At 27.2% G+C, this 26,661-nt stretch overlaps 7 protein-coding genes across 7 annotated transcripts; 3 read left to right on the forward strand and 4 right to left on the reverse strand.

Annotated features, from left to right (window-relative positions):
* Positions 1–5,498: 5,498 nt before the first annotated feature.
* On the forward strand, positions 5,499–7,538 carry LOC128961326 (uncharacterized). The gene is made up of 6 exons (XM_054307550.1): positions 5,499–5,533; positions 5,807–5,893; positions 6,166–6,492; positions 6,572–7,000; positions 7,057–7,281; positions 7,358–7,538. Exons 3-6 carry the CDS (start codon positions 6,166–6,168, stop codon positions 7,517–7,519), a joined length of 1,143 nt encoding a protein of 380 aa, XP_054163525.1. The 5' UTR covers positions 5,499–5,533; positions 5,807–5,893; the 3' UTR covers positions 7,520–7,538.
* Positions 7,539–9,845: 2,307 nt separating this feature from the next.
* Positions 9,846–12,127, reverse strand: LOC128961213 (uncharacterized; the record flags this gene model as incomplete). Its single annotated transcript, XM_054307425.1, has 4 exons — positions 10,669–12,127; positions 10,497–10,592; positions 10,264–10,397; positions 9,846–9,944 (listed from the first exon to the last, which is right to left on the reverse strand). Coding segments are annotated over exons 1-4 (1,788 nt in total), but the record flags the coding sequence as incomplete, so codon positions are not given.
* Positions 12,128–17,701: 5,574 nt separating this feature from the next.
* On the reverse strand, positions 17,702–19,749 carry LOC128961933 (uncharacterized). The gene is made up of 3 exons (XM_054308259.1): positions 19,350–19,749; positions 19,164–19,271; positions 17,702–18,561 (listed from the first exon to the last, which is right to left on the reverse strand). Exons 1-3 carry the CDS (start codon positions 19,745–19,747, stop codon positions 17,814–17,816), a joined length of 1,254 nt encoding a protein of 417 aa, XP_054164234.1. The 5' UTR covers positions 19,748–19,749; the 3' UTR covers positions 17,702–17,813.
* Positions 19,750–20,103: 354 nt separating this feature from the next.
* Positions 20,104–21,452, forward strand: LOC128961932 (damage-control phosphatase ARMT1-like). The gene is given in 2 exon segments (XM_054308258.1): positions 20,104–21,211; positions 21,214–21,452. Coding segments are annotated over 2 exon segments (1,347 nt in total).
* A 1,279-nt stretch (positions 21,453–22,731) lies between these two features.
* On the reverse strand, positions 22,732–24,181 carry LOC128960973 (threonine aspartase 1-like). Its single transcript, XM_054307160.1, has 6 exons — positions 24,087–24,181; positions 23,950–24,020; positions 23,562–23,904; positions 23,294–23,487; positions 23,049–23,226; positions 22,732–22,977 (listed from the first exon to the last, which is right to left on the reverse strand). The coding sequence occupies exons 1-6, from the start codon at positions 24,175–24,177 to the stop codon at positions 22,748–22,750; spliced, it is 1,107 nt and encodes a 368-aa protein (XP_054163135.1). The 5' UTR covers positions 24,178–24,181; the 3' UTR covers positions 22,732–22,747.
* A 132-nt stretch (positions 24,182–24,313) lies between these two features.
* On the forward strand, positions 24,314–24,939 carry LOC128960974 (uncharacterized). Its single transcript, XM_054307161.1, has one exon. The coding sequence runs from the start codon at positions 24,332–24,334 to the stop codon at positions 24,881–24,883; it is 552 nt and encodes a 183-aa protein (XP_054163136.1). The 5' UTR covers positions 24,314–24,331; the 3' UTR covers positions 24,884–24,939.
* A 417-nt stretch (positions 24,940–25,356) lies between these two features.
* On the reverse strand, positions 25,357–26,659 carry LOC128961214 (leucine-rich repeat protein SHOC-2-like). The gene has a single exon (XM_054307427.1). It carries the CDS (start codon positions 26,542–26,544, stop codon positions 25,357–25,359), a length of 1,188 nt encoding a protein of 395 aa, XP_054163402.1. The 5' UTR covers positions 26,545–26,659.
* Between the last annotated feature and the right edge of the window lie 2 nt (positions 26,660–26,661).

Genomic DNA, 26,661 nt, shown 5'->3' on the forward strand with positions numbered 1-26,661 from the left:
TTTAGATTTTTGGTTTGCGTGCAATTATACTGTATGTACACTACAGTACATATCATCATAAAAATTTCAAACAAATAGTGAAATTTGACAAATTTAATTGGTTTTGAAATCATTTTTTAAATGAAAAAATTATTTTTAAATGTAAACTCAATTATTAAAAATGGTTTATCAATCTAATTGTTTTCGATTAACTTTATATACATTTAGTGTTTTATCACTTATTATAACAATTATGACAACTTCTCTATTAGTAATAAGTCTAAGATATGAACATTTCATTATTCATATGTATAGCAGATCTTATTTTGTAAGTTTTGTGTATATGTGTCATAATTTTGCTACTTTTAATACAACAGTATATTTTAAGTATTCATTTAATTTAAMAAATTTATTAATACATTTTATATTTATTATTATTTTCTGAAAAATAATTTTCTAGTGTTTAACATAAATTATTAATTAAATATTGAAACAGGAGAAATATCAAACGGGAACTCTAGTAATTGGTATTGACTTTTCAGTGATGATATTATTGGGCATTTGGTGTATTTATCATCAGTCAGTTGGCGGAACAGTTGGTTATAGTATACTAATTATATTGGCCGGACTGGTCTGTTTGATTGCCGGTTTTATATTTCATTGGTTAATAATAATAATAGCTGTACTGTATATTATTTCGGGATCATTAGCAGCAGTTTATATCCGAGAACTAATAATTTTAAACAAACTAAATAATTATCAAATTTCAATACATGACCTGGGTCAACATAACATTGCAAACCAATCTGACATACAGTCTTTACCAATGGTGCCAATTAATCATCCAATTAGTCAAATAAGTACACCAACATCTGTAACATTAATAAATCCTACCTATGATTCATATCCGACACAATTATCTGTAAGGAATGTTAGTAATGGGACGGCTTATTGTAATCAAATATATGCCAATCCAACTGAACAAACCCAACAACAATTGACTCAACCATTTATAAGACCCACACCGACAATAACAACGACATAATTCACATCTAATGCTAAAATAATTGAATTTTATCAATAATTTTACTTTATATTATTATTTTGTTGTTATTTAGATGTGGTATGATTATATATATATATATATATATAATTGACTAAAGTGTACATTTTTTATTCAATTATTTAAGTTTCTAACTTCTAAAATATGAGTACAATTTTTAAAGATTTTTAAATTTTATTAATATATTGCTAGTATACCTAATTATGCTACTAAAATTAAATTATCTAAATGAAAATAATCTAAGTTTATTGAAATAAAATATTAATGATAATAAAAAGTATACACGTGTTTTATACYGGTATATAATTAATTTTATTTGCTKTAATAATTAGTACATAAATGTTTTTTTAACAGTAATTGAAATATTGTTTACTTTAACAATTTATAACAATTAAATTTGATAAAATTTATTTTATTTAAGTCGATATATACGCAAGTAATATACAATGTTGTCATCTATTATACAAACTCTTCAAAAACAAACTCATCTATTTATATACGATATCTTAAAATCATCCCCACATCAGACTCTCGATTAGTGATTTATATTGAATATCTAGTAAACCATATTTCATAGATTAAAATGATAAATAATGGCAAAGTTATAGACAATTTTATGCACAATATATTTAAAATTTGTCATTTTTTAGTTACTTGTATAATTGATAACTTGATAATTGCAACCTCTTTTAAGTGGTTGGATGCAATTATTTGATTAACATTATAATTAAATAAAAAATAAATCAAATATAAAATAATACAGTATAAAATTGTATATAACATTGCCATTATTGGTCAGTTTTATATGTAAAATATGGTTTACTAGATATACAAATAAATGATGAGTCGAGAGACTAATGCGGGTCTGATATTAAGATAAACCTCTATTTATAATCTTTAAAGACTTTAGAGACTCATTATATTGTATTTAACAATTTAATCAAATGCTAATACAATATAAATATTATATTTTTGAACTCAGATATAAAAACAATGCATTGCAAAATTTTTATGTTTTATTTAAATATATCAAATCATTAGCAAAATATCTTATATTTATAATATATAAAATTTTAATTAAATATTTTAAATCATAAAAGTTTAATTAAAAAATTATTTTTATTATTAAATTGGATTAATTATATATAATTAGAAATTAAAAACATTATAAAATATTAATTTATACCAAAAAAAAGATTAATTAATTTATTGATAATCATCTGGTGGTTGTTCTTCATAATCATCGAGTGGTTCGTCAACTATTTGTTGTGTGACAACAACCGGTTCAACATTTTGTTTGACCACAGGTCTGGTCAATAGCACCGGACTGTCTCTGTTAACCAGAAATTGCTTTTGCGGTGCTTTTGTAGTAAATATCGTCACTTTTAGCGGCAATGGTTTGGGTGGAGGACTCTTATTGTTTGGCAAATCATTATCTTCTTCTTCATCATTAACCGTATCTTCATTATCATCGGTCGTGTCATTTGTTTTAACATTTTGTTTATATAAATTAGAGTTAAGAGAATAATACTTTCGTGAATCACTGCATGTTGTGTTATACCTAATGAATCAATTAAGTGATTAATGATTATACTATAAAATATGTTATAAATACTGTATATTACCACCAATTGCAAGTAAACAGCTTCTGGTTAAAGATGGTTCCGTTGCCGCACATGAACGATGTCTTCATGTTGTTTACGCACAGATGAAACACTTGACACTCGGTCTCCATATCGGCGTAAAATCCTTTCAAGAGATCAATTTGTTAAGCTTTAGTGCAAATATTAAGAGCAATTGTTTTTATCAAACCAGACAACTGTCCACTGCATGTAAACGATGTCCTGGGAATCGAGCTATAGATGGGATAATCTTTGCCTCCAATGCCACGAATGTTATCCCTATCGGTGTCCATAAACTCACTTTCAACTGATTTTGGTGGCCATTGTTGAGTAGATTTACTTGGATTTTGACAAATTGTTATATCAATTAACATTACACTTACTAAAAGTATAAGTTTTAATATTAATATATAGAGATAATGATAACTCATTTTGTTTGTCAAAAATGTGTTACCTTTTACTTCACTTTCATTCAAATAGTTATTTTCAACTAAAAATGTAAATATTTTATAAGTCTATTAAATAGACTGTATTTACAAAAGTCATGATGAGATGATTGTGCGACACATTATTTAACCGATTGTTTCCTGTATTTAATAAATTAATTTCATAAAAAATTGTCCACTATTTGTAACCTTTTTATTGTTTTATTGATGAGTTTGCATTTTAATAAAATAGTTTATTTTTACAGATATTTTTATAAATAGATATATTGTAATATTGTAAATAATATATAATAATACTATATGTTGAAATTAAGTATTAATATAATTTTTTTAAATCCTAATTTTCTTAATAAAATTAATACAATATTTTAAATAATTCTAATATYTTAATATATAATTTTTTTATGAATATTATACATATTATYATTAGATATTAAAGCATTACAAAACAAATTATAAATATGTTATAGTTTTTTAATTATTATAAGCGCTCGCCAAATGATAATTTTAAATATTAATGGAAATATATTCATTTATTTCTATTAATTTCAGATGACAATGAATTCAGTTAACTTTTACCACATTTATCTCTTAGTATCACTACTAGTGAAAGACAAAGCGGTGGTCCGTCGGAAATATGGCCACAATTTTGGTTATAATTATTARTTTYATAGTTTTACATAATTATTATGAGTATTGTTCTGTTTGTATTAATGATATAATAATCTTTTTTATAGTATTTAGTTATAAGTTTTTCAACCTAAAACTAATAATAATTAGTATATTATTACTGAAAATTAAGCAAAACTAAAGYATAAAATAAAATYCTTAATAACCAAATACTAATATATACTATAATTATATAAACAGATTTATACTCATAATAATTATGTGAAACTATGAAACTAAATATTGTCGTAAATTYTGGCCATATTTCCGTGTGACCACCKCTTTGTCTTTCACTAATATTRAGTGTCAGTACAGATAGAAATRAGTGTCAATTATTTGKATTCAACGATACTTATGAAGGCATTGGTGTTTACAGAGATATCGACAATAATCAGCTAATTATGTATAACAAGCATAAAGAGTGGGAATTTGTATTGAATAACACTATTAAGGAATTGGAGTCCAATGTTATCATTAGATTTAAAGCTTTGTGTAATTTAAAGAAACCGATTCTCTTTTGATTGCAGTGTTGTATCTAATGTAAGAAAACAGAAAAATTGAATTTATATTTTAAAAGAATGTATTATTATATATAACAGATATTTATCGTATAAATAAATGTTATATATATTTAATTAGAAATCTATGGAAAATATCTATAGTTTATAATATTTTCGGTATAAAAAAAAGGTTTGAAGAAATAGTTTAAAAGAGATATTAAAGAATATATTACAAAAATAAAACGGTTTTATAACCGATTCATATGAATCAATACAATAGCTTTGTATTGAATACAAGTAACCAAAAGATTATAATATTTAATCAAATAAATAAAAGTCACAAATTTTATATTATATTATGAAATACAAAGATTGTGTTGAATATTCAGTTCAAACATTTATTCATTATTTAAAAAACATGAATACTTCAGATACAGTATGACTTGATTTCAATCATATCAAACAATATATATATATCTATTGGTATTCAATGTGTCGGGAAAACCAAAATTCTGTACAATTGGTGACAAACAATAACTTAATACTTCGGTTAATAATATATTGATTAATATATTAATGAAATTCAATTGTTTTTATTGGTTAGAAAGTAATCTCCGGCCCATTGCTTATCATTGTTTTAATAATTAATAATAATTAATAATAATTAATAATAATTAATAATAATTAATAATAATTAATAATAATTAATAATAATTAATAATAATTAATAATAATTAATAATAATTAATAATAATTAATAATAATTAATAATAATTAATAATAATTAATAATATGATTGTTTTGATTACAAATGTGTTAAAAATTATAATATTTATATTTACTTTTTTGTGTTGTTTTTATAATCGCTTTATTGAAACAACAATCAAAAAGTCCAAAACTTCAACCAATCGATTGAATGACAATCAAAACAATAAACTGATCCAAACCTAAACCGATTCAATTGATTGACAACAAGTCATACACTTAAACCATCTGTYAATTCATTCAAATTAATATCAAATCAAACATTTGTCTCATCTGTTGTTTTAAATCGTAAAAAATAAAACCAAAAAAATTAAATAATTTGTTATCAATTTGTTTATCGCAAACATTTAATCCATAAATTTTTATAACAATTCAATTAATATTTCTTTATTTTTTATATTAATACTTATTAATACTGTTTATAAAAAATACATTGAATTTACTTTATTAAAGTGATGATCAAAATTKATATAATTCAATGTATATATAGTAAGTAATATGTTATACAGTATGTCATTGTGTTTATATTATATATGTTTAAACTTTGTCTATTAAATTTAAGTAATTTGATTATTAGATAACTAATTAATAATTAGTAATTATATTTCATATTATCTTTAATTTTGTATTATTTTGTAATATTAAAATATATTGTTTAACTTAGTTTATACTGTATTTGATAATTATAATTATAAATATGTTAATTTAATTATTATTATGTATATTATCGACGTTCCCATTAAAACATCAATAAATTTGGAGACCTGGCTGACAATGGCTGGTCTAATAGGACATCCAAAGGTTCAATAATAGTTATCTCATTAATTAAGCGCAAAGTTTGAATAACCGGTAAGTAAAAAATATAATTTTATAAAACTAATATATTTATCAAAAAAATATTAATTGCTAACATTTTTATATATTTTGTTCATAAAATTATATAAAACTTTATTTATTAGTTATTTTTTGTCTTATATATCATACAGTATAATACAATACAAAATATAAATTACTAATCTGTTAATTGTTAATATTTTTTAATTATTATAAGCGCGCGATAAATGATTGGTTTAAATATTAATAGAAAAATATTCATTTATTTCTATTGATTTACATTTCAGATGACAATGAGTTCAGTTAGCTTTTACTACATTTGTCTTTTAATATCACTATTTGTTTTGAGTGTCAGTAATGATAGAAATGAGTGTCAATTATTTGGATCTAACGGTACATATGAAGGCGTTGGTGTTTATAGAAATCTCGACAATAATCGGCTAATGATGTATAACAAGCATAAAGAGTGGGAATTTGTATTGAATAACAATACAATTGAATTCAATACAAATATTATCAATGAATTGGATTCAAATGCAATCATTAGATTTACAGCTGTGGTTGAAGTAAAAAATAGTAATATTAACAATTATGATTGCAGTGTTGTAACAAATGTATGAAAACACTATAATTTATTTTTTAACAAAATGTATAGATATTTAACGACTATATAAATGTTATTTATTTAATTAGAAATCGACGACAAATGACTGCATATTAAAATGTTTTCTGTGTATTAAAAATACATTTAAAAAGTTTAAAAGAAATTCAGCTGAAAGTTGTGATCAATATAAACCAACTAATGATAGCATTCATATCGATCCATACAATAGTTTTATATTTAATACTAGTTTGAATGGGAGTAATGCGGGAAAAGTTTTGATTTATAATCAAATGAATAAAAGTCATAAATTCTATGATTTACGAAATATGAATTACGAAGAATGTAAGAACTGTTTAGTTCCAACATTTATTGAAGACTTGAAAAACATGAATAATTCAGATATGATTATCAATGGTATGACTGACTTCAATGATATCAGACAATATCTATTGGTATTCAATGTGTCGGGAAAACCAAAATTCTGTACAATTGATGGCAAACAACAACTAAATACTTCGGTCAGTAATATATTGATTAATAAATTGTAATTCAATTCAATTTATTGCTCTTTTAGTGCTCCGAAAGTAATCTCCAGTCCATTGCTTCTCATTGTTTTGATAGCAATGAAGACAACACTACGACTACACCGGACAACACTAACATTATTCTTGCTTTGAGTTTGATTTTGATGATTGTTATCATATTTGGAGTCATTATTATTACAATTATTTCCTTATATATATACAATCGATGGTTTAAAACCCCAAAACCTCAAGAGAAAAATCTAAAACGAATTGAGGTTTGTTTGCATTTTACAAATATTTTTGTAATATTATTAACAAAACAATTGTTTCTAAATGACAACTACTGTATAGTCGACATCAAACAGTAATATGATTGGACGTATTGACTCAAATCTTCAGTGGAATATGAAAGTGTCTTCAATGACCACATCTGATCCCAATAGCATCTCAAGTCAACCAAAGACAACAAAGTCATCGGTTCCCGAACTTAAACGTCGTTCGACTAGTGTTTAACTTATCGTCAATTTCTTTAATCGCAAACATTTGTTTTTATTTCACTTTTCAAAAAAATAATTGTTTTCTCAATATTTTTTAGATATTTATAACTATTTTTCATTTGTTTTTATTAATATTTATTAATATATAATGTTTTAACATTAATTTTATTTATTTATTGAAACACTTTATAACTTATTTAAAACTACATAAATATTGTTAGTCGAGTTTCTTTAACAAATATTTCTATTTTTGCTATTTCTAAAAAAGTTATTTTGAATTTTTTAAATTTAATTTTATGAAACTTCAATATATTATTTATTATCATTATTTTTAGATATTTCTTTCAAATTTTGTTCATTTGTTTTCATTAATATTTATTTATTTGTAATGTATTTAAAAATATGTTTTACATTTTGTACGAAAAAACATTAATTTTATTTATTAAAATACTTAATAACTCATTTAAAACTATAATATAAATCCATAAAAATATATAATTAATATCAAAATAAATATGCTAAAATATTATACTATATTTCCAAATGTCTACAGTAATCAAAATTTAATAAAATATTCAATTTGAATTAACACATTCAATGGTTTATAAATTAAGATAATATAACAAAATTTATGTTAATACACTGACTTTATTGAATGTCCTTGATGATACAAATGGTGCTGGCAACAATATATATTTTTAAATATTTTAAATTATATTACAAAGAGGATTACTATTAAAAATAGTATTTTAATTATTTTAGTGAAATACATCATCTTTTGAAATTAATTTTAATATCAAAAATATCAAAATATCACGTATTTGTTTGGAAAATTAAATTATAAATGATTAAACATGTTTATCTGATACTACTAGCATATAATTGATGTTAATTGAATAATTTGATTAAACATTTCACAATCTGTACAAATATTTTGGTATAAATCCAACTGAAAAAAACTCAACAGTTTATAATAGCAATCATTTGATTGTATTTTGTTTTGATAGATAAGGTTTTTCACTACAATATAAAACAACAAACTATGCAAACAATTAACTTAAAGAAAGTTAATTATTTTAATTAAATATTCGCTGTAAATATTTGAAGGCTTTCGTTGATATATTTATTGTAACGAAATAATAATAAAATAAATAATTACATGAAAACTTTTAGCAAATTAAATAGTTAATTTAAATCCTAAATTATAGTGATATAAAAAACTTGAAGATTAATAAAAATTGTTTTTTTAATATAAATTGTAATAAATTAAGTAAATTAAATGTAGTGCCTTTAATATATTATTAAAAACTATATAATATGCCAAAAATTTAGTGCTTAATTAATACATCTTAAGATCATTACAATCACATCAATGATATTTAATGGCACATTGTTTTAGCAGAAAACATATAACTAAACATAATTTACTATCAAATAAATAATATATTTTGTCGCTTAAATATTTTTCTAATTTATATTTAAACACAAAACGTGAATAATATTTAAATAATGCAATTTTTATTTTATTACTAAATAATATGCTCTTTTWCTAAATAAAAAAATAAAATATTTTCTAGAAAAAACATTATTTATTTAATTAATTTTAAATTATACATTGAATAAAAATAATTTGAAAAAAATTACTAAAAATTTAATGTAATTTTTTACTGCATCTGAATTGACGTTATTTTACATGTACAAATATTTTAAAATAATTTTATCATTAAATTATATTTGCAAACAAATTAAAATATATCAAATATATATTTAATAAAAGTAATGTTATTAACTAGAAATAATTTAAATATAATATTCATATCATATAATAATATAAATCCTATGAAAACATATAACAAAACAGTAAAAACAAATTATTAGTCATAAAAACAAATGTTTTTAAATGGTATGTCATAAAATTATAATAATAAAATTATTATTATTTATAATATTTATAATTATAATGATTATACATAATAATAATATTACTAATATTACAATGAGAAATGAATTTTTATGCATTGATTCACTTTCACAATAGATGTTTAGTAAATATAATAATAATTATATTTTTTATATACTGTATAAAAACAAATTGAAAATAACAATAAATGTAATTCTAGTGCAATAATATGGCAATTAAGTAATGGTAAACAATTATATTATTAATATTTGTTTTATTTATTATAATTAATTATGAATATTAAGTTTAAGTATTATACAGTATCTTTATGTATGTATATATATATACTCTATGTTTATGTATGATATTCAGTTCAAAATGTATTAATATAATTACAAATTAATAATAGAAATGATTGAAATTATTTAAATAATTATTTCTTATTGTTTGTGTTATTATTATCGAGTTTGTCGTCCTTTTCGGGCAATTTATACAAGTCTTGGTTGAGGGCATAAAATCGCGGGGCATTCGCACAACTGACCTGTTATTGGGATAATAATAATAATGTAAAACAACTTTAGTATTGAATACCTGTTATAGTTTTATAATAATAATATAAATTAATACAATGGCAATAACAATATTAATAAAATTATAATTAATTCTAGTAATTGAATTCAATCACATTTATATAATTATTATAATGATATTAATCTCTCTGTTTTCAAAAATTATTTTTATAATATGATTATAAATTATGACTAATAATAAATTCGTTTTATTTGAGTAATATTATAAATAATTTTTGAAAAATTAAATTTAATATAAAATAAATGTAAAAAAAAGTTAGAAATGCATACCTCATACCACCACTGACAGGAAAACTTTTCCTGATTCCAAATGGTTCCGTTTGGACACAGAAACGAGTCCTGAACGCCACCGAATTGGCACAAATGGACGACCTGACAGGCGGCCTCCGTATCCGCGTAATAACCTATTTGCCAATTAAACACATTATATAATAGAATATATAGAAAAATAAATTGTATGAAATAATATAGAAATTAGCAGAAAAAATAGTGTCAATAATTACCGCTTAGTGGCTGTCGGGCGCACGAAAAGGATGTTTGAGGAATGGTATCTAATGTCGGRTAATCTCTTCCGGCTTCACCAGGAATTCCATCGGCGTCTGAAATATTGAATTAATTTTTACAATTTGTTACAATAGTCAACTTAGTATTAATTTTTTTTATTATTAAACAAACCAGTGTCCGCGGGTAAAGCAGCCAATCCTAGATTTGCCGGCTTATGATTATTGTTTGATTGTTGCGGTGCTGGTGTTGTACGGGGAACGGCCGCCGCATAATTTCTGGGGGCCGGTGTAGTCGGTGGTGCTCTTCTTCTTGCATTATCAGGAACTCTAACGTTGTTATAACTAACCGGAACCGGACGTACCTCTGGTTGTCTTTCTTCCGGTTGACGCAATTCATTAGGTTGTGGCGCGTACTCAACGCCTGCCTGAATATTGGCCTCCGATTGTGGTCTAAGATATGGCAACGATTGTAGTTGTGGTGCTACCTGTGCTCTGGTCTCTGGTCTTAACATTTGTGAGATTTGCATTTGCATTAGTTTTTCCCTTTCAATTCTCTCTCTATATTCTCTTTCTCGTAAAGATCTTTCTTGCGCTGCATTATGTGCTTCGAGTTGAGCTCTTTGAATGGCTAGTCTTTGATTAAGCTCTTCTTGACTTACGGCCGGTGCTCTAACAGGTGCAGGAGCTGGTGCTGGTGGTGCTTGTGCTTGTCTAGCTCTTGCTGCTGGACCTGCTTGTGGTGCTCTCGCTGCTGCATTTGCTTCTTGTTGTCTCTGATGAAGGTATGCCTGAACTCGCCTATTGTGTTCCTCAATCAATCGTAAGTCATCTTCAGTAAGACTATCTTTATTAGAAATCTGAAGAGTAGGCAATCCGGACGGCGCTGAACCTAACAAAACACTCGGTGATGAGTTCACCTGTTGCTGGGGTCGGGGCTGTGGTTGTGGTTGTGGTTGATGTTGAGGATTATAACGAGGATTTTGTGCTAATGTCTGACGAGCTGGAGTTGAACGGGAAGAATCAGGTTGTGACTGAGCCCTAACAAAATTTTGTAATAATTCAAAGCTTTGGTCCTGTGGTGTAGATTCCAGTGATGGCACCGGTTGTTGTGCTCTCGGGACTATAGTTCTGAGCACTGGATTCAAGTGTGCCGTTTGGTGTGGTTGTAATTGTTGGAAACTTTGTGGCGCTGGTTGTGCTACCGGAGCTGAAGTTTGAGGCTGTGCCTGATAATTAATGGGCAATGCTTGCGGTGCCGGTTGTAATTGGTTTAACTCATGTCTCAACAGTGCTTGTCTACTGTCCTGTTGCGGAGCTCTTACCACAAATTGTCGCGGACTCTGTGCTGCACTACTTAATGGACGAATTCGTCTTACCGGCTGTTCTTCAGGCGGATCCTCTCGTCTGGCTATCGCTGGTTGAGATGGTTGTGGTTCGACCGGTGCCGGTCGTGCGGGTCGTGAACTTCGCGGTAATTGTGACGGAGGAATAAACTTATATTGCGATAAATCACCAAAAAGTTCAGAATTTGGTCCCCGGTTTTCGTCCTGGACTTCAAAAATATATGTGAATTGAGCTGATGTTAGGGTGAGAGCACTCAACAGTGCAGACAACACACTTAACCACAACATTGTCGATACTATACTTTATGAAAGATTAGTATCTTAACGACAACTGATATAAATAAAATAAAATAAAATAATTTGTAATCAATAATTTAATTTTCAATTGTGGGAAACAAAATATAAATAACAAAAATAATTTTTAAAATATTTGTATTAAAATCTTACATTTACTTTCAACAAAAGATGACAAAAAAAAGTTTTATATGAAATCAATTACTTATTATAGTTTTGAACACAGACTTCAATAGGAAGTATTAGTGTCTTTGCATATGAATTATCACTATTTTTAAGATCAAAGAACTGCTGTTTCCAATAGTTTCAGATATCAAGAGACAAATCAAATCAAAAAACTAAATTAAAATATTTTTAATATTAAATATAGTCATTAAAAAGCGAGTTTTTCCTGTCGATCGATAACTATTTAATAATATTAAATATAACTAATCGCTAATATTAAGAAAAAATAGATTAATACATATATTTTTTAAAAAGTAAAAATTCAAATAATCTATAAATAGATTTACTGATCACCACTTTAGGGCACTTGTTATTAATAAGACAACTCTCATAAAAACAACAACAAAACAACAGAAAAATAAGCAAATATTAAATTAATCGTCGATTGACTGCAATTTGACTTCAAAAATATACTTATTATAAAATTTTGTTCTCTTTTTGTTTTCTCTCTATTTTTTCAAATAGTTTTAAGAGAAACGAGAGAAAACTTTTTTGAGTAATAATAATAATATTAGAAACTTTTTTTTTACTTTAAGCGACTTTTGTATTATGTTTTGGGCCATAAAACAGAAGTGGATTTTTCCTGGTTCTGACAAATGCTGTTATAGTCTCCCTATCCCTCTCTCTATATATGTCGACCCACCCTCGGCCTGACCCATCCCTTAAGGCACTGCCACACAACTCAAGCCACTATTATATTATATACCCATTCTTCAAGGTTTATATTATAAGTATTAATATGAGATATAATGCCAAAATGTAATGTTTTTTGGTGATTAAAAACATTTTTTTTAATGATTAACTTTTGCTATTCAAATTGAAAGATGTTTAATTCAAACACACGTATAGCACTCACTGGCCATCACTCAGTCATACAGACAATCAATCARTTAGTTAGTCAGTCAGTCAGTCAGTTCTCCTCCAGAATTTTTCCACAATTGATCTCATTTTTAATGGCAGTCAAAAAATCAATGTTTGTTTCCAATGGTTTATTGACAAAGATAGTCATTAAATCTTTTTTTATGATTATTACTTTCTTTCAATTTAGTTATTTATTTAAAATATTATAACAAATTTCTCCACTATTATCTAATATAATTTATTTAAAGAGTGTGTTTAATAATAATAATAAGTAGTGTGTCTGTGGTCTTTTCAAATCGGGTCACCATTTGAATCAATAAAACTAACGGTGCTCTCTCTCTCTCTCTCTCTCTCTCTCTCTCTCTCTCTYTCTCTCTCTCATAGATTATGCATTTATACAATTATTTACAATATATATATTTTTCAGAAGCAATCATTAGATAATAATAATAATCGATTTATAATTTGCAATAAATAATAGCAATTTTCTGTTGAATAGTAACTATCAAAATGATAACAAAGAGAGTCTACAATTCAGTTAATTGAAAGTTAAAAAGTGTTTTAGTTTAACAAAAAAAACTTCTTTGAAATGCTTTATAATAATAGTCTGATGTCTATCTCTATTATTCAATATATATATATATATATATCAATATACCATTGATTCATCTCTCAAAGCACATCAAACTTTTTTTTATTGTTATATAATACTGACAACAAATTTTATAATTGCACAAAAAAAGTCAAGAATTTATCTCACATTTTGTTAAACATTTGACACTAGATTGAGGTCAATGTGGAAAACGTTTTGGATATTTTATTTAGTGTTTCGGAGAAAAAAAACTAAAAAGATAATACAATCATAATAGTAAAACAAAACTAAATAAATAATTAAATAAAAATAATAACTATAAAATTTACATTCAGTAATGATATATTAAAATTTTAAAAATTTTACTAAAACTTTTTACATTTGACTCTAACTTTTTGTTTAACCTTGAATTGAGAGTTTCAATTCATTTGTTTTTTGATAATACGTTAATTAAATTGAATTAAATTATGTGTCCACCGAAAAATCATTTACAGGCAAAACATTAGCCAAAAAACCACTTTTAATTTTCTTATTTAATTTAATAACACAATTACTATACATATTTTGGTTATATTTTCTACTAAAAGATTTCTTGAAAAATCACTTTCTCTTTAATACACTAAATGACTATTGTTTTATTCAATATAATAAATATTTTTTTTGCTTTTGTTATTAATATTAATACAGTATTATCATATTATATATTATTATATACTATATTTATTATACTAAACTAATATTACTAGTGTATAATGTATAGTAAGAAACAATAAGAAAAATAAAGGAAATTTACTTAAACTTATAATTTTGTGATAAATAACAATAAAATGTATTTTTTAATACATACATTGAAAACACCTTTAAGGACAGGCTCTAAATAATACTATTTTATTAATAATGATATTTCTAGAAGTAGTGTTTAACTTTTTAATAATTGTTTATACTTTATTATTTTACTTATAATTTCTATTGAAAATTTAGTTTATACTTATATTAATTTTATAACAGTATGTATAATATAAGTATTATACATTAAATTCAAGTATTGACAAATGCTAAACATTTGTTAAAAATATTATGAAATTATGAGAAATTTACTAAAAAGTAAAACTTTGACTAAATTAAGGCAATAACTTATTGTTAATCTTTTCTTTTACCATAGTTTACATAATAATCGTCTTAATGTATTGAACTATATTATCACCAAATATGTATAGTTTATTAGCCTATAGAGCATTAACTTTTCAAATACTGTACTGTACTGTACTGTATATATTGTATATGTTTTACATTAGATTATCTCATTTGAATAATTTCAAAGTGGGCAGTATTATTCAATTCATATTTTTTTATTTTATGTGATTTTTATTTAAATACATGTTAAATGCTGTATATTGAATTAAATGTTTTTTTGAGAAATTGATACAATCTAGTGACTTGTATGATGGAGAGAGAGAGAGAGAGAGAGAGAGAGAGAGAGAGAGAGAGAGAGAGAGAGATTGTCGGGCGTATTATAAAAATTAAAACTTTGGCACTAATTGTAATTATTATTAAATATATGCTGAATTTATAATTCAAATTGTTTGGTCAAAATAATGGTTTATGTCGTTAATTATTCAGACAGTGAATTGTTTTGTTGGTTTAAGTGAATCAATCACAACACCAAACAAAACAAAATATTTAAATAATGAATGAAACCGAAAGTTTTAGTTATTAGGGTTTGCATGATATTAGTGCCAATAAATTTGAAATATGAATTTTATTAATCATATACCCAAACATATTATAAATTATATTTAAATTATATGCCAAAATTTAATGCATATACATATAAAGACTTGAGAAAAAATTAATTTTTAATGAGTAATAGGTATTTAAATGAGAAAAAAAATATTTGTGAAAATATTTACGACAATCTCAAAAATCATTTCGTATTTGATTTGATTGTAATTAAAATTACAAAAAAAAATTTATTATTATTATGAAAAAAATGAAAAGAAAAGTCATTCATTATAAGAAATTGCAACATAAATATTAATACAATACAAAAGTACAACACATGAGGGAATTGAATAAATGAGAGAAAGAGAGAGAGAGAGAGAGAGAGAGAGAGAGAGAGAGAGAGAGAGAGAGAGAGAGAGAGAGAGATTGTTTTATTATATTATAATTTAAACTAATTTCTCAAAACATGAAATTAATTCTCGTTTCCAAATCAAGAGAGTAAAGTCCTAAATGAAAACCTCAATTCATGTTATTTCTCTTTGTATTTGTTTATTGAGAGACTTAACAGAAAAAATTTGTTTTTGTTTAAAAAGTAAGCTATTGTGACAATAATGTTACGATTGCTCCAAATGTCAAAAAAATCATATCATATTATTAGGCAATTGTAATAATAATAATATTGCATGTTTGTCTCATTTTTGATGTACACCAATATTTGACATATCTATATAAAGTTATATATATTTATCTTTATATTGATATAATTTACAATTATTATTACTAATACTTGAGTTTATGTAAAGTTAGTCCGAAAACTTGAATTTCAAAATTGTTAACAAATACAAAAACATACATAACTTGTGGAGTATTTGCTAAATATATAACTTCACGTCTCTGTTCTAATTACGTGACCCATGGCTTACATAATAATAATAGTAAATAAATATATCGTAAGCTTTATCTACTTTTTACAAAAAATGTTGTTTACTTATTTGAAACGCTTTTCATAGTTTATAATAAACGCCAAACTCATAATCAGTACTAATATTATTATTATATTATTAAATATTAATATATATCTATAAAAATACAGTATATTTACAAACATTTTAAAATGTTGTTTTACGTGTTTTTTTGTGAATACTATTTACTACTAAATATTTTTCCATGAATATATATATATATATATTATTTTTTGTTTAATATTTTTAAGTATATTAATCGGAAAAAGCTATTAAATAGTTTTCCATTCATTGTTATTAATATATTCATTGTTATATACAGTACATTAATGAAACAAATGTATTATTTTATATAAAATAATTTAAGTTTAATGTTTAATATTATTTTTTTAAACAAATCTAATAAATAATTAACAGACCAAAAAAACATTTTTTACTAAACAAAAATAAGATTTATTGTTTTCTATACTTTTATTTTACTCTAAATATTACTGTAATACTTTATATAATTTATATATTTTTTTTGTTTTATACAACAATATTATTAATATTTATACAAACAACTACTGTGAAAGTAATGCATTTTCTCTCTCATTCAGCCAAACATACAAATCAAATATTGCATTAGTAATCAACTATATTATTATTGTTAGTGTTAGGCAATGTTTTATTAAATAAAAATAAAAAACTAAACTACATTTTTTTGTTAAATTTATTAAAATTACTGATAAGTTGTAAAAAACGTTTATAAAATAAATTTTTAAAATGTTATTTATTYATATTCATGTGTACAGAAAAAATAATTTCATTTCCCTAAAAGGCAGTTAATTATTCAGCGATTAAAATCTAAATTAATTTATCGATAAATGTTTTATTAGAGGAGTGTTATAGGTTTGAGATAAAATTTAAAATAATTGCTCCGGTTATATATATATARCATACGTTACATAATTTGCAATTACATTTATTTTATTTTTTAAAAATTTAAACAATTTATTTGTTAATTTATTATCACATTAATATCATTAGACAAAAAACATTCAAATCGGTTTTTAAGTTATTTGCCAATACAATAGTTTAATTAATAATAATATGTTTTAAAAATTATATAATATTTTGCAATCCTAATATAATTTAATTATATTTTAAATTTAATTTTCTTATTTATATTTTCATATATTTTTTTTAATAAATTTAATAGCGTTAATGAGAAATGTAATCAATGAACAGATAATATTAATAATACCGGTAAAACTAAATATGATATGAAAAAAGTAATATTATGTTAAATATGTGATAAATTTGAACTAAAAAAAGTTCATTTATGTTGCCATCGCTTGTATTGATTGTGTGTGAAATGTATGGGAACTTTGATTGGATTCAAACATTCGCTAATCTTTCTAAGTTTTGGATAGTTTTGAATAATGCTTACAATGCGTTCACGACTGGTATTGCCCGATGAAGTCAATGGACTTGAGATCACTTCGTGGTCAACATTTGGATGAATACCGTTCATCACTTGACTAGTTGTTCCATGAGATGTAGTGGCAACCGGTTCTTCATTACTATCCTGAATAACATTTTCTTGTTGTCTTCTCATATAAATATCACTAAAAATGTCTTCACTTGATTTATTGTCTATTAGTTGCCACCACTTACCAGATGCTAAAAATTCAGACTCTTTGCTATAATCATCATTTCTAATCAATTCTTTGAGCTCTTCAATCATCTGAACCAAAACAAAGGCATCAATTGACTTCAATTGTGGTGCATATCTATTATTCAAAGAGTCGCGAATACAGGCGTATATGTGACCATAATTGGGGGCTAATTCCGGATCTTGAGATTCATAAACGCAATCGGAATGTTTGGCACTTAATTCGCTGAATATATCGACTAATATACCGGACATATCGTCTTTTCGCATTGAAATGGGAACAGTTAAGTGCAAGACATCAAACCACTTCTCAATGGGTTGTTTGTTGGTATTTGCATCCACACAATCACTCTCTTCACTCAAACGATTCAAATCCTTCGCTTTTCGGCTAAAGCTATCAATGAATGCACTGAAAATAAAAAACAATATTTAAAAAAACAAGATATCACTTAACATGCAAATCAATTGTAAAAAACAATAGAAATTAAACAAAATAAAAATTTCCCATAACATTGAAATTCAATGAAAAAACCACAAAAATCAATAGAAAAAAATATAAAAAATAATTTTCTAAACCAACAAATAAAATTCCTGATAATTAAATTAAAAACTGTTCAAATTTCTACTATCCAATAATTATAAATAAATAAAATAAAAATCAATTAATCAAATAACCTAATAAATCATTGCATTATTCAGGAAACAAATATTAAATTAAAGGTTTAACTACAGTATAAACAATATATAATACAAAGTTAWAATATTCAATAATAAATAATAATAATCTAATCAATTATATTATATATTATACCGTAGTATAAATACTGTACTTTGTATTATAATAAATAAAAATAAAATAAAGTAATTTTTAAAAATAATAAATGAAATTAAATAGAAACTAATTTATAAAAAAWTAAATAATTAATTAATTAAAAACTATTTATAAAATAAAACAAATACTTGATATTAGATTATAATTATTAAAAAGCAATTAAAATCAATAATAATTACTTAATCTCATTCATAGATCGATTGGGAAATATTTGTTGCAATACTTCTTCATTGTTAATACAACTGAATCCCTTTGAAATAAGACATTCATAGAAAGCCTTCTTTTCTCTGCAAGAGATCAATCAATCAATCAATTAATTCATGAATAGCTATAAATTCAATGACAAAACTATTTTCGGTACAAACTTGATTGTAAACAATCGCCTCTCAGTGTCGGCCACTTTTCGGTTTTGCTTTTTACGGCCACCGGACAGTTGGAAATTGGCCAACGGGTTCTTCGGTGGTCGACCTGGTTTACGACCACTTGATTTTGCTTTGGAAGGGCTGGAAGTCGACATTTTATTCGGCAATTTATTGGTCGCAGACTTGTCTGTATTGACAATCTTTTTCTTTCTTCCCACTTGTTTTCTCTTCGGTTTGTCATCGATTGAGACCACAGACGCGCCATCAGTTGACTCAACTTCTGCCGTCACAATAGTCGTTGTCCGTCTTTTCTTTCCTCGTTGTTGTCCAACACTTGTGTTGTCAATACTTGACATTATTTCTTTGGCCTTTCGTTTGGCCGAAGCCTTTGTTCGGGCCATCGATTGGCAAAAATAAGAAAATAGTGGTCACAGAAATTATTTGGTAATATATTGTGTCCAACAAAACGGCAATCAAATTGACAGCAAAATCAATGACCAAAAGTGATGTCAAATGTTGTGTCAATTGTTTGCACTTTTAATTCATTCAACTCTTCATTTCTATTGGTTTCTGACTTCACATCCAATGAAGGATTATATGTGTGAGACATCTGTCGGAAAAATATATTATCACTATTACAGACATCCATTGACTTTGACAGACATATAACTTATATGATATAAGGATAGTGTGTGTCCTCTTCAGTGGTTTACCGCTTAAAGACTTGTTTAGCACACATCACATCACATTTGAAGACATGCCGTCTGTGAACGCCATCAGTGATATACCCGAAGCACATTCGGCCAAATATAAGGACTCATTCGCTTACATCACAATAGCCGATAGACTGCCTATAATAGTGACCAAAGCCATCGACAGTAGTTGTCGTAGTGTCAAGAGTTTGGTGTCTTTTGGAATGGTATCGGAAGACAACCGAATAGCCGCCGAACAAGAAATGAAAGACACGATCGGAGAGTTGGCTAAACTCCGTAACGAATTACAAACTGACAAACCTTTTATTGAATTGGAGACCAAAGCTGTCAACTCTGACGTATGGAACCAATGCTTAAGCGATTATAAGACTGAGTTCGGGTGCGAACCGAAATGGTTTAGCGCTSAGTGGCTCTACGCTGAGTGTTATCTTTACCGACGAATTCGTCAGGCCTTTGAATTGACTMAATTTATTCAAACSTTTGATCCGTTTGCCGAAAGCAAAGAAGAAGCACTTAAGTCGTCTATCGGAGCGGTAGAAGTGTTGGCCGATCTGATAGAGTCGATGGTCATCGATGGCGATGARAGCATAAAAAGTAAATTTATACARTTTTCCGAACTATCTCTTTGGGGCAACAAATGTGATCTTTCATTATCTGCCGGCAAACAAGTGATCAATAGTTCAAATCCTATCGAAGATTTGGCTAAATTCAGAGATTTTATTATTGATAAYCAATTGGAAAATTTATGGACACACGTGAAGACCTGTTCTGCCAGCGATTCGTTTCAATTAAGTYTAGTTTTAGATAATTCCGGTTACGAATTGTTTACCGATCTGTGTTTCATCGAATTCTTAGACTTGAGTCACTTATTGGGTGACAAAAGTGTTGTCAAATTTTACGTGAAATCTATGCCATGGTTTGTGTCGGATGTGATGACCAAAGACTTTCATTGGCTGTTGAATTATTTAGCCGTTGATTGTAACAGTCGTTCGCCAAATGTRAAGAAGTTGGCCAACAAATGGTTGAAAAACTTGGAATCGGGAAAATGGGTTATTGTTGACCATCCGTTCTGGACATTTGCACAAGAYTTCAGTCATATGAGAACAATGGCCAGTGATCTGTATCAGAGTCTCAGTGAATCCCAGTTAATACTTTTAAAGGTGACCTCAACTATAGGAAACTAACCGGTGATCTTCTATGGGATCTAATGGTGCCATTTGAGAGAKCATTGAGAGGTTTTCTACCGACAACTTTGTGTACGTTTAGGACAATCAAAGCCGATGTTGTGGTCGGTATTGAAAATAAAGAGATGTTAGATATGATTAAGACATTTGATKCAAACTGGAGGGSAACCGGTGATTATGCTGTCATACAATTGGCATATAAAACATAATTATCTAATTAWTGTAATWAATACCGTATTATCCRTTATATTATGATTTATTCAATTATATTTTAAATGTAATTTTGTTTTCATTRYTTAWTAAATTTGTTAAYAAAAAAWTCATATWAATATAAATGTTTGTATTTATTATTAATTATATAATAATAATTGAWATTAAGTTTAAATTTCAGAGATWTTCAATTCATTTAATGATTASATTATATRATTGCCTTTTAAATGTAAATAACATGTAATGCAATGCAATGAGAGGGCGACACTTAATASAMTCATTGAAATGCAATGCAATTATTGTTATGATTTTAAACCAATCAATGATTTGATTGCAATTATTAGAAATAATTTTTAATAAAAACTTTATAAAATTGTTTCAACTTTTGACTAAACTATGAGTTCAATCAATARTGAGTCAAATGTTAGCACTAATAGTAGTGATAGTACTGTMAGTGAAGAGTYAATGATTGACAAACTTAAGACTCAATACAAAGACTTCGCTATTCWAAGAAAACAACGGAAGAAAATGGATATAATTAAGGGATTKATTGGMGAWAATATTGAWTGGTCTATACARTGGTCAAAGAAATGCATTGAAAATGAAGACAARTTTCCCGATGAWTATGTSTTTGAGGATATCATGAGTGGTGTTCAACATAGGGTCACAAAGATWACAGTCATCAGGTTTGGCATATATTTAATATATGTATGTATAGTCAATATKATTAACATTTTTRTTTGTCAGACATTTGCAGACCTTTGTCGATGGCCTGACTCGTAGTGTCGATCGAGGCATTCAAATAGGTTTATTAAATGCCATCACTTGTCAGCATAGGTTTACACCGGAATCCATTCAAAATCTGTGTTCAATGAAAACTGCTTTCACTGCCATTGCAACCAACGCTGTCTTTCGCATACAGAGTTGKYTTAATCTATTAAAGTAAGTGATTGACAATACCTTAAAGAGTGGATAATAATTGTTTTCTTAGTCTTCAATCGCAAGAAAGACAATTATTAATAGATTTGATGACATGTTATGAGACATTCTCGCGAAACGCTTTCAATTATGTGTTAGAAATTCATGTCCAGAGTTCTCCAGACACTGATAGCGACGACTCAACTCAAGAGTCACTTAAAGAAGATGATCCGTTGGTTCAGTAATAATGTTTATAATATTGGATTTCAAAATATTTTTGTTTATAATTTAATTCATTTGATTTTTTGTAATATTAAAAAATAAATTATAAAAATAMTTTTATGATAAATGAAAGACTCTGTGATATATACTTGTATTAGATATTAATGCCTTCAACGATAAAATTAATTCCCGGCTGAGAGTCGGTCGGCAATTGTGAGACATAAGCTTTGGGCTTAACATCRGTTGTAGACATATACCCGACACACATGGAGTGTGTGCTGTGACCCCATAACAACTCGGTTTTATTGGACTCCCGATCATGACTTAGASCTAAAACACCGGCCAATCGGTCAACTTTGTCAATGTTTTGAAGGAATGGAGATTCTGGACATTAATAGCAAATAAATTTATCATTTTATAAGATAATTAAAGTTATAATTATTTGAATCTCTCACCAATGAATCCATTARTGAATGCTTTATTCAGAGCTAACATATTATTTTGGTCACAATTGCCGAGTAATTGATTGGCACACTCTCTGGCAAACATTGTTTTCGTTAAGTACTCTCCGGCACCGGTAGTAGTGACAGCAATATTGTTTTGCGCCCAAACACCACATCCCATCATTGCTGCCTTTAGTTAATTAAAAATCAAATAATATTTACTACAAATAATGACTTAATACATATCTGACACATACCTGACCTATTCTTCCCGATGACTTGAGATGAATGCCACCACTGGAAGCACCGGCAGCAACATTGCCCTCCCAGTCCACACAAATGGCACCGACAGTGTCYAGACGTCTATGTTTGGTATTAATCAAACTATTATTGTCCACAGTTTCCGATTCGAGTTGTCGTTTGTATTTGTTATACAAATTCTTAGATTTTTCTGATAATTTCAACAAATATTGGTTTAAAATATTAAATTTGTGCAAAAATTAGCGGTAATTACAAGTACTGCACCAGTCGTTAGATCCGATGTCACGCAACCATTATTTAGAGCGTAATCTCGGGCGCCGTCACCGACCAGAAAATTGGGTGCAATCAAACCGCACGGCTGTCGCTTGTTTTGGCCATTTAATACACATTCGGCCACTTTTATTGGATTTTTGATGCCTTGTAGAGCACCGACTGCCGCCCAATTGAGTCTATGKCCATCCATTAGACTCGCATCACATTCAACACAACCGTTCAAATTAAGATTAGATCCCAAACCAGCATTTGTTACGTCGTTATCTTCGAGCGAAGAGATAGCTTCTACCACACCATCTATGGCCGAACACTTGTCGTTCAGACGTTTTATTGCCTATTAATGAATATTAATACTAATTTTGTTATCGATTGACATTACCTCAAGACATGCCATCCGACAAGCTTTCAGATATAGTTCCCGTCGGCTACAACTCCCGTATTGACCGGCGCCTTAAGACATCCAAAAATATCATAATTACAAAACTTGTTATAACAACTCTATTTATGAATACAGACCGACGTGTAATGCAATGAATGGCATTGTATTTGAGACCAACTTAAGTGATGTATTGATTGTCACTTTTTGATTAAATCCAATATTATTCATACATTAATAAAATTTACCGGTAATTAAAAATTTATTTCAAATGAAACAATACATGCATTACATAAACATCACAACAAATAACGACAAACACATGTTGTTGTGATTGTTGATCAACAAAACAAATCCTMTCTTTACTGTCGGCCCTTTCAAGACAATGGATCGGTTAAGTGGTGATAATGATAGYAACAACTTTGTCACCAAATACTGTAAATATTTGAACCGTAAAGTGATCTTAAAGACAGTAAAAGCCACACATATTGGTTCACTTAAATGCATCGATCCGTTGACACAAACTGTGGCACTAGTAGTGACCAAACAATCGGCTAACAGGTCATCGGCTAAGCCATCGAAATTGATTTTGGCGATGAGTCACGCAATCACATCCATAGATTTGGTTGATCAGACAGATGACAGCGATAACGACTATATGTCACTTGATTTAAATGATTTGTTGTGCGGATCGGTGTCCACACGAGACAGTGGTCAATATCAGCTAAGTGTCGACCAATTGATAGCTCGTAAACAATCAGTGATGAGTTGGTTACACAAGAATCGCATCCCTTGTGAGGCATCAGAAGACGGGTCKCTGTGTATCGCATACGCACTGACTCTAAGAGCTCCCTATACTAGCAATGAATGCGTTTGCGGTAATGAAATGGTTTTACATCAGATCCAAGTGATGCTCGACTCGATGCCAACCAATTGAACACAATTTGTATATTAAATTTCAATGCCATTGAGTATAATATAATGTTAAATCAAATTATTACATATAAAAATAGATATAACTTATCATTTACTATAAATTTACATTGTTGTTATCAATGTTTTTATTGTACATTTGTCGACATTATAAGAAACTACCGGTAAATAAATTTCGGTAAATTATTAATTTTATATAAAAATTTTTATTTATATACTAATTATTACTGATTTCAAATATTCTTGAAAATATTCTAAAACTTATTTATTATTAGAAAACAAAATATACAATAATAATAATAATACGATAAAATCAAATAAAGACATTTGATTGCAAACAATTTTGAAATATTACAAATATACCGATAATAACTGATAATATGTCAAATATATAAAATTATAAAAATATTTACCGGTAATTATCAAAATATTTGCTAAAATATAAAATAGCTAAACAATGATAAAGTAGAGGTAAAATTAAATAAGAGATTTATTAAATAGACATAAATAGCAAACATATTGTATGGCAGGAAAGTGTGGGAATGACGGGAAATGTGTTGTTGAAAGGCTGGTAACTATTTGCTCCAGACTTTGATGAACTGATCGCAATTTCATACGTTTATCGACCACTGATTCCCCGCAATGACAACATTTCTCGGCATTAATTTGCAACTCTTTATATAGAGTATGTGGTAAAATCTGGTGACAATTATTGAGCAGACAATTAGTGGACACAATATTAGCCAAACATAGACTTTTAAGTGTTGGAAACGGTTTATTAATGATTATAGAAGTGGTAAATAACCGCTCTCTCAACGGATTGCCAGAAGTGTCTAAATTATTGAGTCGAACGTAACGTAAAAGTTCTTTAATTAAAGAATAAGACAATGAATTGATTTGGTTGTGACTTATGTCCAGATCGTTAAGAGATGATATGCTTCCCACTGAGTGCACCACAGATGACAGTTCATTGTGGCTTACATTCAATTTCTCAAGACTTTGCATAGATTTTAACTCCAGAGGAATATATTGCAGTTGATTATGACTCAAGTTCAATGTTTTCAAATGTTTCATCGCCACCACAAATGATCCGTCGATGCATTTGATGTGATTCTTAGAGAGATCTAAAATGCGAAGATTTGTCTTCAAGTCTTGTAATTTGTGAGGAATATCCACTAAATCGCAGTTATTTAGTATAAGTTCACATAAATTGTTTAGTTTCCAAACGAGTCGAGGAATTGTCCGAAAGGTTTCGATCGACAACTTTTGCAGACATTTGTTGGATAAATCAGAGGCACTGAAAGCGTTGTCTTTGATGGTCAGTGTTGTAGGCTTTGGCTTCATTTTCTCAACAGTGGACACATTAGCCAACTTTGGTATCGTTTGATGTGTTGTGATCTTATTAATCAAAGACATGAATGCTTTTAATAGCAATTGATCACAATTTCTAATATAGAGATCCTTTTTGGGTAAATTAAAACTGATTGTTGTCTTGTGTAGAGTACAGTTGTTGACAATCTTGAACTTCTCTTTACATTGACTTGTGATCACAATGACCACCGCTGATGACGAGTGATCGTTGGCCAGACCAACTTTGGCCCGACTATAGCGCGGCCGATCATTGTGTTTGGGATTGACAAGTGCTGCTTCACAGTCGATGATCATTGTCGGTGATAATGAACCAAATGTTGTGATAAGTGAAGACAATCGTTGGCTAATTTCATGTAATGTATGGATCAGTTAATCAATTGTTGTGTCAAATATTTGGCGCTTTTCATCACT

Source organism: Oppia nitens, unplaced genomic scaffold, assembly GCF_028296485.1.
Source record: "Oppia nitens isolate AA-2021 unplaced genomic scaffold, nextdenovo-longstitch-racon4-pilon3 scaffold5_pilon_pilon_pilon, whole genome shotgun sequence".
NCBI classification, from domain to species: domain Eukaryota; kingdom Metazoa; phylum Arthropoda; class Arachnida; order Sarcoptiformes; family Oppiidae; genus Oppia; species Oppia nitens.